The sequence below is a fragment of the Podarcis pityusensis genome, assembly GCF_964106645.2.
Source record: "Podarcis pityusensis genome assembly, chromosome: 2".
Classification (NCBI taxonomy): Eukaryota; Metazoa; Chordata; class Lepidosauria; order Squamata; family Lacertidae; genus Podarcis; species Podarcis pityusensis.
This window is the reverse complement of record NC_138029.1, coordinates 50,919,466-50,933,858: the sequence shown is the minus strand read 5'-3', so window position 1 is coordinate 50,933,858 and position 14,393 is coordinate 50,919,466. Positions and strand designations below refer to the sequence as shown.

The 14,393-nt window shown below is 46.8% G+C and overlaps 1 protein-coding gene across 1 annotated transcript in view; it reads left to right on the top strand.

Annotated features, from left to right (window-relative positions):
- Positions 1 to 12,869, top strand: part of PPARGC1B (PPARG coactivator 1 beta) — a 98,114-nt gene extending 85,245 nt beyond the window's left edge. Inside the window, exons 4-12 of the mRNA XM_080995219.1 lie at positions 428 to 544; positions 3,713 to 4,871; positions 5,965 to 6,001; positions 6,695 to 6,759; positions 7,310 to 8,078; positions 8,977 to 9,046; positions 9,649 to 9,770; positions 10,501 to 10,655; positions 12,729 to 12,869. Of these exons, the coding sequence (XP_080851345.1) occupies positions 428 to 544; positions 3,713 to 4,871; positions 5,965 to 6,001; positions 6,695 to 6,759; positions 7,310 to 8,078; positions 8,977 to 9,046; positions 9,649 to 9,770; positions 10,501 to 10,655; positions 12,729 to 12,832 (2,598 nt within the window). The 3' untranslated portion in view covers positions 12,833 to 12,869. The remainder of the gene's footprint in view (positions 1 to 427; positions 545 to 3,712; positions 4,872 to 5,964; positions 6,002 to 6,694; positions 6,760 to 7,309; positions 8,079 to 8,976; positions 9,047 to 9,648; positions 9,771 to 10,500; positions 10,656 to 12,728) is intronic.
- The last annotated feature ends 1,524 nt before the right edge of the window (positions 12,870 to 14,393 follow it).

The following is a 14,393-nucleotide window of genomic DNA, read 5'->3' as shown; positions in this document are numbered from 1 at the left end:
TGCAGGCAGATCCTCATGTGTGATGGTCAAGCATGCAGGCTTTTTCGCTGCACGTAGCTATGAATGAACTTTTGTCATCACCTTGATGGCAGTGAGCCTCCATGGAACTGGGTCTTGGTAAGTATCCAATGCTAGTTGGAACTGCAAGCCAGACCCAACTCAGGAGGCAATAAATATGGAAATGGTCTTTTCCAAGCCCCTGTTTGCTTTCAGTCTCAGCGTGTGTTGGAGCCTCCCCATGACCCTGATTCATGTGACTCTTTGAACATCTGTGGCTGCCAAAACTCATGTTGTGGGGGGCGGGGGCTGAATCTCCACTCCAACTGCTTAGAGGAGAGCAGGAGGTTGACCTGGGATAATTTAAGCAGACGTGGCTATTCATTTATGTAGGAATTCCGACTCTTTCTTTCACTGCTTCCCTTTCCAGCTGAAGAAGTTGCTCCTTTCTCCGTCCAATGTGCCTCCAAGCTATGAGGTTCAGAGAGAGGGGAGCACATGGCGTCAAGGAACTTCCAAATCCAGACCCCAGCGACCCTGTACAAAGGTATTGTTTGCCTTAGCAACCCTAATCTTTGCCCTAAGATAGCACACCGCACTATATTTACCCAAGATTAAATCCAAGTTTTACATTACAGCTCACCTCCCATTTTAAACAGAAGAAGTATGGTCAGGAGGGCCTAGTAAGCACCGGCACACTCCCATCAGTATTGTTAGAAGTGTTTTGTAAATTTTTATTTATTTGTTAAATGACTGCTGTCTTGCCTCTCCTTAAAACACTTGAGGTTGCTTGCAGTAACGGCTTAACTTCACCAATAAAACCAGAAAGTGGTGACAACGTTTTCACCAACAAAAAAGGTTGTAGCAGGCAAAAATAGTACCCATGGCCACTCTTATCAGTGTAATCATGGTGATGTCTACTCAGAAAGTGGGATTTACTTCCAGATGAGTGTATATAGGACTGCAGCCTTAATCAGCTCACAACCTTTCCTGAATAAGCCCGGGGTTGGTTGTGTGCCAGGAGGTGAGCAGTGAGGTAGACAAGCAGGCCTTTTGTGCAACCAAGGTGCCACAGTCAAAAAGGCCCTCTTGTGCATGTTTGGCCACAGTGCTTCAAGCACATCAGAGCCTCCATCGATCATTTAATTGAGATGCATTCAGAAGTTGGGGCTTGAAAGCCCATGACATGCTGCCCAAAGTGAGGATGGCATTGATTTCACATTGAATGCATGTGGAACTTGGGCTGAGATGGCCGTGCCCTATGTGTGTCATCAGAGCAGTTTGAACTTATGGCAGCTGTTGGGGCAGTGGCACCAGAGGGCCAGCAGGTGACTCAGTTGCATCTTGCACTACCTGGAGCATCCAAGTGAGCCATTGGAGTAGCCCTACTTAGGGTGCATGATGGGACCCTGGCCTAGCTAAGCAAGACCTTTGCTTACTACTTTAAGCAAAAACAATGCATCTTGGTCATGTTGACTTAAATCTGTTTTTTTACTGTCACTGTTGTCCTTTAAAATTGAGGTGGTACCCTGGATCTTCAAATCTTTATTATTTAGCCAAAGGTCATCCATTGACAGGCATCATGCATTTTTATGCAGTCCCTTGTGAACATACCAAATGTTAATCAAGGGGTGGTTTAAAAAAGCTTGCCCTAGTCTCACTCATAGAGATTTTATTTTTCTTTCTAAATTTATCAAGAGGCAAGGGATTTTTTAAAAAAACATTTCGTTATTTATATCTCTCTGTGGGGATTTGAATAAAGCAGCTAGGGCAGCTAGATGCAAAAGAAATCTGGGCTCCTGTGCCCTTTAATGGTGGTGTTGGAGAGGGAATTTCAGCCAGGGTAGCTTGTCATGCACATTTATGGATGTTGCAGGAGCCCTGTCCTCTCGCATCGGGCCACTCTAGTAGTGCCCTAGCTACGGTGTCCAGGCAGACATGCTCCATAAACTGTGAGACCAGTACTGACAGGTGGAATCCACTGTATTGTACGGTTTGTCTATCCTTGAGGAATTTGGGTTGCGTAGCAGGAATAAAGAGCCATGAATACAGAAGCTGGCCATACCTGGGTTAAAGGAGAGATGAGAGGGGGGAAAAGGACACTGGTAGTGATATCAGAGTGAGCCTTCTCAAAACAAGAAGGCTTTCATCTGTGTGCCCTTTGGAGTGCGGTATACAAAGAGCCTCTTTATTTCCCCTAGATTCCCTTCGTCTTTAAATTTTGTCATGATGATCTTTCCCCTCTTCTCTCTCACTCTCATCCTTGACCCCAAATTAGAGTGGAGCTTCCCAGCAGCTGACTGAATTGACTTTAGCTGGGCAAAGAGCTACACGTAAAGTTGCAGAACCAGTCCAGTCATTTAAACTAATCCCCTGAAATCCACACAAGATGCCATTAAAGATTTTCCACTTGGGTGATGGAAATTGTGCAGTGCATTAGGCAAGTGGATTTAGATTGCATGGGAAAGGCAGGGCTAAGTGGGGAGGGGGGGTGGAGAAAGAGAGAGACAGTGACCCTTCCATGCCAACTGGAAGAAAGGGGCGGCAAATCAATACTATTTGCCACATACAGCAGCTAGAAAGAAATTTGATGCAAGGGGTGTGAAGAATCCCTTTGATCTCTCTTGCTCTGTGCAGTTCTTGAAAGGAGCTGTTGAAAGTGTACATACATCCTCTCCTTTCTCATCTCTCCTGCCCAGTTCTTTAAACCCTGCATTAGCTTCCAGCAGCTTCCCCAAATCTTCATTTGATTTCTCCTACTCAGGGCATTCACTAAGGAACAAGGCTCTGCATTGCAACAAGTTATATCCCTCCTATTCTTCTGTTATATTTTCACATACACAAACATAGGAGGATAAGGATGGAATCAATTTAAACTTCCACCCAGCTTTTACTGTTTCTCTTCACGTTGGGCACAGATGCCTCTTATATATGATTCTTAAAGAACGGGCATGTCCTCCTATTACTTAGCTTGTGTACATATGCCATAGGCTTTGTGCTGAGCGATAGCAGAAATCCATGCATAGGTGGATAAGTTTTCATCATCCATTTTCTTCTCTGATTCAGGCAGGGCAAGGGCCTCCTTGATCATAGTGGTAACGAATGCTCCCCTCATTATTAGTGGTCTCAAAGGCATCATCTGATAAATGCCCACAGTATTTGCTCAGTCAGCGTAACAGGAATTGAAACACAGGGCAGAGTGAGGCTTGCATTAAGCAGCAACCTTTACTGGAAAGTAGTATTGCTGCTTGCTACAAAAAAACTGGCTGCTGAGGAAGAAGAAGAAGAAGAAGAAGACAAATACAGTTCAGTGGCTTGGATCCAAGGCCCTTCATTTACTACCTTAGAATCTGACACGAAAAAGCCAGATCCTGCAAGTTCTCTGAAAGTAGATGAGAACAAATAAGTTACACAAAGGGTACAAGTAGTTGCTTTATAAAATTACATCAGACAGATCCTATAGGCATTAATGAAATGTAATTGATAAATTACCAGGGTAACCACAGAAGAGGCTGAATAGTTCTTCATATACAGTAAATCATAGATTTCCATAAAATCTTCTGGGGTGTAAACATTTCTACAGAAATCTGCTGCAGTTTCTTACTGTAACCACCAAACATGGAATGTGATGAGGAGATGAGGACTCTGTATATGGTATGGCTGGGAAGAACTCATTCTTGGTTAGCCTAACTTCCTTTTCCCTCTGCTCTTGAAGGTGGACGGTGTCCGAGACCGAAAGTCGAGCTTTCTCCAGGCTCAGAGCCGGAGCTGCACCGAACTTCATAAGCACCTCACCTCCATCACTGCCCACTGCCCCCACACAAAGGACAACTGGCCACCGGACGAGTGCCACAGTGGCGGCACGGAGCCCCAGAGATATTGCGCCCACCATGGAGAGGACAGCGACTCCAGTGAAGAGTTGCTGCCCTGCGGCAACATGGCAGCAACTCCGCCTTCTTCCTCCGAGGAAGGCACTGGAGAGAAGGAGCTGCACGCTACTGTGGAGCTCATCCGCTACATGCACACTTACTGCCTTCCCCCCAGAAAGCTGCCCCCCACAGACCTTGCCAATGCGAGACACCAGCATTTCCACAGCCCCTCCAAGAGGGCCAAGCCGGATTGCCCCCTGCAGCGGCCTCCCCTCTGCAGCAAGGACAGTTGCCCGCCCAGCTCTTGGCACCTCTCAGCGGGCTGCAAGCAGCCCAGAGCCCCCGCAGCCAGCTTCTCCATCCTGAAGGAGCTGCTTGCCAGGGACCTCCCGTGTGATGTGAGTAAGCCATACCGGTTGGCCAAGCCTGCATACGCCTCCTTGACCAGGTTGCAGCCACTCAAGACTCCGGGAGCTCCGCTGCCCGAGGCTGCTGGGGGATCCACGGAGGCGTGCAAGTCCGCGGGCAGAATGCCACCAGAGGTGAAAACGGAGTCCAGGCAGGGCCCCAAAGTGGAGCCCGAGGTGAAGGAAGAGACTGGCGGCCCTGCGGAGGAGGAGGAGGACTGTGCAAAGCGGCCCCAGCTGGCCTTTGGGAAGGCAGGCCGCAAGCAAGAGAGCTTTATTTATGCCGTGCGGCGCTCCAAAAGACTCAACCCTGAGCTCAGTCTCTGGCTTTCCTTCCTTGACGATTCTTCCCCTGATCCGGCCACACCCCCTCAAAACAAAGTGGCCTCCCCAGAACTGTCCCTGTGCTCCTCCACTCTGCAGAACTTTGACAGGGAAGCACCAGCAGCAGAGGTCGAAGTGAGAGGTGCAGGAGAGGCAGAGGACAGGTATCAGAGTCTCCCGATGGAGCTGCAAACCCCCTCACCAGAGAGCTCCGGGGAGAGCGAAGCATGTGAGATAAGCGAGAGCCAGTGCTGCGCCCTTTTGCATCAGACAGGTACCCTAAGTAAGAGTCTGGACGTATGGGGAACATGGGAAGGGACATAGGAAGCTGCCTTATACTGAGCCAGACCAATGGGCCATGCAGCTCAGGGTTGTCCACAGTGTCGGACAGTGGCTCTCAAGGTCTTTCCCAGGACTACTTGGAGATACTGTGGGTTGGCTCCTTCTGCAAGCAAGGCACATGCTCTTCGGTTGAGCTCTGTCCCTTCCTGTAAGGGAAGGCCCGTGCTTTGAGTCAAACACAGGGAACATATCCTGTAAAAGCTCATTGAGCACGGAGAGGATGGGTTGTGGCAAAGGAGGAATTCAGTACAGTGGACGCTCGGGTTGCGAATGTGATCCATGCGGGATGCACGTTCACAACCCGCAGCGTTCCGGTATCCGGGTTTCGGCAGGTCCGTAACCTGAAAAAACGCAACCTGAAGCATCTGTAACCTGAGGTATGACTGTACTGGCAAAGTTTGATGGGAGTATCTTTAGAAGTTACACACACTCTGTGGAGGGACTCTTAGACCATCAGAGCTGCAGAGGACATTAGAACTCTGAACTTCCAGCTTCTTACAACCCAGGTGACTGAGAAGCAACCCAGGCGTGGTGTGGGAAACCCCGGATCAGACCCTCAGTGTGTCTCCTTTTACATCTTAAAACAACAGTAGAGAGTCCTGAATTGGATCAGAGCTTCAGTATTGGGGGGGGGGGGTTAGTCCTTTTCCCTGTGGCAATTCTCTAATTTAGCTCTTTCCTCCTCCCCCCCAACGGCTGCTATTGATTATTGAGGGCAGGGGTTAAAGGCAGGCATTACAGGCCTTTCTCTTTTTCCCAATAGCAGCTTGTGGGGAGGGCAGATTTAAATCAGGGAAACTGCACAAGCAGGTAGGACTAATCCCTGCTCTCCCAGCCCTGCAACCCTGATTCAATTATCTCCCTGCTGCCTTTTAAGTGTTTTTTTTTTTAAAAAAAGATGTCAGATTCAGAATCTTGCTTTGTTTGGTCTTAATCTGCTTTCTCGTGAGCAACCTAGTCCAGTTCAAAGGCACGGATGTGGCTCACTGAGTCATTCTGCTTTTTCCTGTTTGTTTTTCTTTCAGAAGCACCAAGGTGTCTGTCGCTGCCCTTGGCAACAACGTAAGTGAAATACCAAAAATACATATTATTAGTGGAGGAGGATAGCCTCAGGTGTCAGGAACATGGCACATGGCTGTCTCAGAACTTTGCTGCCCTTCTTCTTCTTTGGCGATCACTCGTAGCTGAGTAAGATTGTCTTCCATAAACACAGTTTTAACAATGAGTCCGTAAGTGACTGTGGAGGCCAATTCTGGATCCACACATCCTTCCACAGTGGGGACAGTGGTTTCCGGGCGGGAGTTGATCACGGTGTGGGTTTGCCAAGCATGCCTTCCTCTTAGCACGTTTCTCCCTTGTGCCCTAATGCATGCATGAAAATATAACATAATTGTGTGCAAATAAGTCCACAAATGGTATTAGCTCATATACACTTTTTACTAGCATATGCTGGCCATTTGTGACACTGTAGTAGCCTTATAAGGGTGTTCATGGAGAGCAGTTTACTTCTAGTTTGCAAAACTTTCACTGCATAGTTACCTGGAACTATTCCCTGCTCTCTGGCCCTTACCAGTTGCATGGCCATTTAGAAACCTGTTCAACATGGCAACTGACCCTTGAAGGTTTGGCCAGAGTCACTTTATCTTTACAACTTCCTTGTTTCTGGTTTAGTATGTGAATTGTGATGTCTCCATCTTTAACATACACCTTATCTCTTCCATGACCTCTACACTCTCCTTTTCTCCTCCTCTTTAGAGAACCAACATTTGGAAAGCGCAATTTCGAGCAAGTTCTGACCGTAGAGCTGTGTGGCACTGCAGGTAAGGGTGGAATTTGCTTTAAGAGTCTGCCACATCTTGCAAAATGTGAAGAGAAGGTGGGCCAGTGCCAAGGACCTCATGGTCAGCTAGTGACTTCAGGATGTTAATTCTGCATAAAGCCATTGACTTGAAGGAAAGGGACCCCCTTCATCTGAAATGGCAGCTATCTAACATAAGTGCCTGTGTCCTCACCAACTCCTTGAGAACTGCTATTACCATTTCTCTAAGACAAGAAGCTAGCTGTAAACAGAAGTGCAGCTGGCCCAGAATCAATTATGCAGCAGAGTTTCCCAAACTTGGGTCTCCAGCTGGTTTTGGATTATAATTCCCATCATCCTGGACCACTTGTACTGCTAGCTAGGGTTGATGGGAGTTGTAGTCCAGCAACAGCTGGAGATCCAAGTTTGGGAAACTGGTTTGACAGATGTGGCAGTGTACAATGAGGGAACAAGTCTAACTCCCCTTGTCAAAGCAGCTTTCTTGTTTGCTTTAACTTTCATGCTTCTGTACTGAAAGACCTTTATCCTTTTGCTTCCTTGGGGGAGATAAGGTCTCACACCACCAACTACTCCACCATACAAGCCTTCAGAGGAGGACCTGTATAAGCCAGACATTCACCAGAGGCCAGCCAAGGAGACTGCCATCATCACCAGCTCTGAGCCACAGCCAATGATAGGGGACAGGGCAGCCTCCGGGAAGAAGCAGAAGAAGCACCCGGTGCGGACAGAGTTGTACGCACACCTGAGTCGGTCCACCCCCCACCTGCCCCACCCCGAGCCACATGGGGTGCTGAAGCGCCCTTTCTCACGCTCTTTCGGCGACCACGATTATTGCCAGGTCTTGAAGCCCGAGGCCTCGCTCCAGAGGAAGGTGCTGAAATCCTGGGAGCCCCTGAGCCATGTGGAAAACAAACACAAGCGGAGAGCCCCTGACGTGCACTACCAGCACGAGAGTCAGGAGGGCGTCAGTGTGACCTCAGTGAAGGAGGGAAGCCAGCAGCTGAGGGACCAGGAGATCAGAGCCAGCTTGACAAAACACTTTGGCCTCTTGGACAGTGCCCTCGATGCCGGGGAGGCGGCCTTCTGCAAGACGCCTGAATATGACACCGTCTTTGAGGACAGCTGCAGTGAGATTGGTTCCCCGCTGGAGGAGGAGGAGGAGGAAGAGGAGGAGGAGGAGGAAGAGTGCTGCACAAGTCCATTGGAATCCAAGATGTGCCCCTACAAGAACCCTCTTTCCAGGGCCAGTTTGCACTATTGCTCCCGAAGCAGGTCTGATTCTGAGTCTTCGTGCTGCAGGTCCAGGTCTCCAGCAAGCAGGTGGGCTTCTCTGCACATTTGTGAGTTCACAGGGTCTTTGGCGAAAGGGCTCAGAGAGACCAGTAGTAAGCAAAATTGTAGTGGGTTGCATTGGCTGGTCTTTACCGGCTCCCTCACAAAGGTAGCTACTGCTTTACAGGTGGCCCTCTGGCAGAGGTGCTGACTTTTTGCTTATGTTTCTCCAGGAGTTGCCGTGCACATCCATGCTGCTTTATAGATAATACGATTACTCTGAAAGAGACTGGGTTGGGTGGGTCCAGAGATCCCTGTGAGCGAAGTTTCACTCACAGGACCTCTCACTTACAGAAGTAGCAGAAGCAATTTTTGCCAGTTCTCCTCTGCATCCCCTGAATATCTGTTTTGGAAAGTTGGAGGACCCTCGGGAACCGCCTGGGCAGTGGCAGAAGAGACTGGAGGGAGCAGTCTCCTTCCCCCTTCCATTAGCAGTTTGCTGCACTAGATTGCCAGCCCCTTGTGTGAATGTCTCAAGCCTTTCCCTTTGCAGAAGAAATACTCTTGATAAACGGGGAAAAAGAGGGAAGCAGCATCCAGGTGGGCAGAAATAAGTTTTAAGACCTTTTGCATCAGAAATGGAAGCCAAAGACTCAAATTGGTTGTACCTAAGCACGGAGAAGAATTTTGAAGCGTATTAGGCTCTGCAAATTTATTTCTGTCCACCCTTTCCCCCCTGTATTTGATGCCTTGCCGTTTCTCCTTTTTATGCTGGATGCTGGCGTTTGTCTTTGAAAGCCTGCTGTTGCAGACACAGCATTCTTTGTGCTGTGAGACTGTCCCTGCAAGCAACAAGTGTGCCTCTATTTCCTTGTGATTTCTAGCGCTCAGACCAGCCAGAGTCCATTCAGGACTAAATTCATGTGCCTTCTTGTTTATCAAACAGATACGAAAATGGCAAGCAGTGTCAAGATGGAACTGTTGGACAGATGGAGAAGAGGAGAGAAAAAGCCATTGTAAGTGACCTGTTTGCTATGTGGGGGCTTCTGTAATAAATCAAGTGGGAATGGTGTGGCTTCCAACCAGATCTGTTGACTCCCTCTTTTGAAAATTCATCTGAATTTAGGGACAAAGCAATTTTGGTTTGACTCCCACTCCAGGTAGGAGTGGCACAGTACATGTTGCAGTATCTCTTGGCCCAACACTAGTTTAAGATGATGAATTAGAAAGAAATAAAGTAAACATAACCAGCAACAGATTCAGTTCTTGACCCAGGAGAAACTTGGTGCCGAATTCATCAACAGGCACTTACAGAGAGCAGTGGGAATTGTGATTCCATGGCAACTTTATAGTGAAGCTGAAATGGGGTAAAGCTGCAGCTTTTGAAAGGGAGACATAAAATAAGACGATAAAGGGTATACGATAGGCAAGCTAGCCGTGAAGCGCTAGCAGGCAGCTACTCCTCAAAGAGCCATTTCAGCAGATATAATTTGTGCATTTGTTACACAACATCATGCTGCCTTGTTGTTAAAGCAGGTTGGGGATAGGAAGAGTTCAGTCGGAAGAAGAAAGAGTTGTATCAGGGCAGGCCTAAGCAATTATTCTCATCCCTGAACAGGGAGAAGGCCGCGTAGTGTACATCAGAAACCTTGCCAGCAGTATGAGCTCCACTGAACTGAAGAAGCGCTTTGAGGTGTTCGGAGAGATTGTTGAGTGTTGCGTTTTGACCAGGAATAAAAGGTGGGTCAAAGCTATGCTTCCCCCTCCCTCGCTGCTAGAATCAGCAGGAACTTTTGGAGATCTAAGCACCAGGAACCTAGCCTGTCTATCCTGCGAGACATGAGATGCAGGACTTCGGTCTTATTTGGGGATTGAAAGCTGGAGCGTGTTTTTTGTGGGGGGGTACTCTGGAGATGTTTGTTCCTTAGGGAAATGTCTGCTGCTGTGGTACAATGGTGATCTGAAGAGATGCTGCTTCACAGGATTTTAAAGAGACAATGCTTTCTCCAGTGTTATTTCATGGGACTGTTGCCCTCTGAAATCCTTTTTGTTCTAGGGATCTGCTTGATTATAAAATAACGAGTCTCCCTTTCTCCTAAATAAAGAGAGATGTGGAGGCCTATGTAATATATTTGGACTCGAGGGTTGTTAGGTTCTAATGACCTACAAAGTGTGACATGCAAGGAGAACTAGAGGGTGGTATTCAGCTAAGCCTTACTCAGAGTAAATCTGTTGAAACTATTGGACCTCACTTAGTCATGTCTATTCATTTCAATAAGACCAGTGTAGGCACCTGGCTTCTAATCCCTTGCTAACCACAAAGGCTCACTGGGATGACTACTACCTTCCAGCTCTATCTACCTTCTTTGGGGAGAAAACGATGTGTCCTTTGGAGGTTTACAAAAAACGTAACACAAATAAATGGCAATAAATTGTTGCCTATGCTTAAGTTCTCCATTTTGTTTCTCAGGGGAGATAAATATGGCTTCATCACGTATCGGTGTTCAGAACATGCCGCCTTATCCTTGAAGAATGGTGCCTCGCTAAGGAAAAGAAATGAGCCCTTGTTCCAGCTGAGCTACGGTGGCTTTGGGCACTTCTTCTGGACCAGATACACCGACTTGGGTAAGCCACCCCCATGTCCCTCCAAAGCGGTCCACGTCCTCCTCCATCCCTTGTTTGGGTGGTGATGATTTCTTTGCTGCGCTGTCTCCCATTGTGTTTGTTATCATTTGTACATAATGCTCATTGACGGTCCAACAGGTTCACTTCTATTTATTATCCTTTATAGTTTGTTTAAGCTATTAGAGGGATACCTTGAGTTATTACAGAGTTGATTGGATCAACTACACACAAACATTCGATAGAGCTTCAGCTTGCTCACTTTCTCTGGCTTATCACTATTTTGTTGCAGTGGTTTATATTCCAATTTATAGGCCTTTTTATTTTACTGGAAGGGCTTCCAAAGCAGTATATAGCAGCTATATAATACAATAAAAGTATTTTATGGTTGTATGAAAAGGCAAACCAACAAACCAACCCCAAACACATCCCAGATTAAGAATATAATAGGGAAAATAAAAAGTACCACAATATTTAGAACCTACCTTATTTGTATTGACAAACACACAAAAAGCAGCTAGGAGAACTGATGTCTTGCATTATTATAGACACTGTAAAATGTTACTCAAAATATTGGAAAAAACATTCAAATCCTAGGAAAAAGAAGGGAAGGGACTGTGAGAGTCATGTAGTTTAACCCCCTGCAATGCAGGAATCTTTTGCCCATGACCCTGAGATTATGCTCCTGCTCCAACTGAGCTAACAGAATGGGAGGCAAAAATGTATTGAATTTGCAGTAATAACTAAGCTTACAAGCTATTTAACAATGAAAGAATGTACCGTATTTTTCGCTCTATTGGACGCAGTTTTTCCCCTCCAAAAATTGAGGGGAAATGTGTGTGCGTCCTATGGAGCGAATGCAGGCTTGTGCCATAGCCGCGCGCAACCCCTCCGGCAGGGAGAGGCTGCACGGGGCTATGGCTTCTTTAGCCCTGCGCAGCGTCTCCCGGCAAGGAGAGGCTGCACGGGGCTAAAGGGGAAGCCAAAACAGCGAGCGGGATGGATCCCGCTCGCTGCCTTGCCTTCTTCCGTAGCTGCGCGCAACCCCTCTGGCAGGGAGAGGCTGCATGGGGCTATGGATTCTTTAGCCCCACGCAGCCTCTCCCAGGAGGTAGAGGCTGCACGGGGCTAAAGGGGAAGCCAAAACAGCGAGTGGGATCCATCCTGCTCGCTGCCTTGCCTTCTTCCATAGCTGCGCACAACCCCTCTGGCAGGGAGCGGTTGTGTGCAGCCTGTACGCTGCTCTTTGGGGCTGGGGGGGGGAAATATTTTTTTTCTTGATTTCCCCCCCCAAAAACTGGGTGCGCCCTATGGTCCGGTGCGCCCTATGGTGCGAAAAATACGGTAGGCCAAAACCTAACAGAACTGGAGCTTATTCATTGACTAATGGAATGGTAGAGTGCATTCATCAGGCAATCGTAGGTCCTTATACAATGTGTTATTTTAGGATTAGGAAAGACTGTATTTAATACAATAGCACAATTATATACTGAAATATATATTGTGTATGTATTTCTTATTTATCTTAATATATGCTATGAAGCTGAACCTTGTATGGCGTTTTACTTTTTTTAAAAAATACTATTTTTCTAAAAAGAACACAATAAATAAACAATGACAAAAACAGTTTCAACAGCACAAAAATGAATTGCAAAACACAATCAGCAGGAACAAATCAGGAATCTAATCTCCTATTCCTCACTTGTATTTTTAAGAAGTATTTTTGAAAAGTATTTTTTTTAAATAAACACACATTTTGGTGTTTTGCTGAGCTGGGAATTGTAACCTGTAGGATAATTGAACTACAGTCCACATTATTAGTCCAGAAGGTGTGTATTTGACTAACCCACTTAAAAATGTAGGCCAAAGGGAATTCTCCTTTCTCCTTAGTTCCTGTTGTGTAGTAATTACGTAATTCCTCCACACCAAATATCTGAGGGCTAATATTTAAAAAAAACACACACCAAGAGGGAGAGAATGCATAGTATGGCTCTTCTCTGCCTCTTTTTGGGGGTGCTTAACAGGTTTTGCTTTTTCCTTTGACCAACATGTGTACTTCTTCTCTCCTGACACCAGATTCCAACACAGAAGAGTCCTCCCCAGCTCTGATAAAAAGCAAATATGAGACCATGGATTTCGACAGCCTGCTGCAGGAGGCCCAGGAAAGCCTACATCGGTAACAGCCTTAACCTTTGAGGAATACCTCAATACCTCAGTCAAGGCACTTCCAATATGTTTACGTTTTCAAAGAAATGATTAAGTATACAACGAGAGAGAGAGAGAGACTGCTGTCCCTTTAAATCGATGTTTACATTGAACAAGCTGCTTCTGTCTGTGAGTCCCCATGGTGTTGATGTTCCACTGCCACACATTAGTATCTTTGCTTCTGACTGGTTGTGTTAGGATGAGCCTGCAAAAGCCTCCTGTCCCCTTCTTGTCCGGCCCCTTTCTCTGCCCCCCCCCCCCCCCGTTACCCACTTCCGCCGTGGATTTGCAGCTGTGTTCACCATAACTTTTTTTTTGTCTGTAGTGTGTGATGATGAAATTGTTAATTGTGAATAGAATCAGGATTGTAAACTAATTTTTAATAGAAGAAAGAAATATATACTTATAATGTATTTATGGCTCAGATGTACTGTAATTCAGATTTATTGTACCGCTTCCTTGATTTTTAACTATGCACTGTAATGAGGCACTTGCCTGTCAGCAGATGTGGCCCTCCCCAAAGGGTGCCCTCCAATTGGCCACTCAGTTGAAATTGGCTTCAGCCCTGTCCATGGCGAACCAAGGGGTGACCGACTGATGTTGTGCTCTTGCTATATAAGCCATTTGTTCTGTTTTGTTTGGGCTGAATTCTGGGATCACCACTGCCCTGTTTGTTGATGGCACAAGGCACATTGTGATTCCTCAGTCCAGAGCTGGCTCTGGGTGGATAGGAATGGCGTTCTCAGATGGTGCATTTTTGAGGAAGGGGAGGGAGGAAAAGGGTGCAAGGGTAGAGTGTGTTTTCCCTCTGTCTGTGATGGATTGACAGTGGTCACAAGGTAGTGAAGCCCCACCTGCCAGGGAAATGGTACGTAAGAAAAGCTCCCCTGGATCAGAACAAAGAAAAGCTCCTCTGGATCAGAACAAAGAAAAGCTCCTCTGGATCAGAACAAATGCCTATCTAGTCAAGCATTCTGTTTTGTGCCATGGGCGACTAGATTCCTAAAAGGTAATAGTCCTCTCCTTTTGATGCTCTCCAGCAATGTATGAAGGCAGTAGCCCTTTTGTTTGCTCTCCAGCAGCTGTTACTCAAGAGGCGTTCTGTCTTTAAACTTGAAAGCTCCTTATAGCCATCGTGACCAGTAGTGCAGGAGCACAAGTCTACAGCAAGACTGAGAAAGTCTGAGAGCCAATCCCAGAACAATTATGCCCAGAGGTTTCTTTGCATTACATCTACCATCTAATGATAGCAGCTGCAGTTTCGCCAGGTCCATGTGGGAGTTTGAGGTAGAGGAATGTGGAGCAATTCATTTAAGGCCATACATGACATCACCAGTAGCCTCAGGAATAGTTTTTTACCCATCTGGTCATCTCCAAAGCAAAATCTCCTGCCTGGTGGGCAACACCCAACAGAAAAAAAATTCAAAGGAATTCTCACACCTTGGGCTGAGTGAGTTCACAGTGCTTACAGCTGGCACATAGCACATGGCTCATCAGCTGATTGTCCCTGCTCCATTTTGAACACTACTCTCCTTA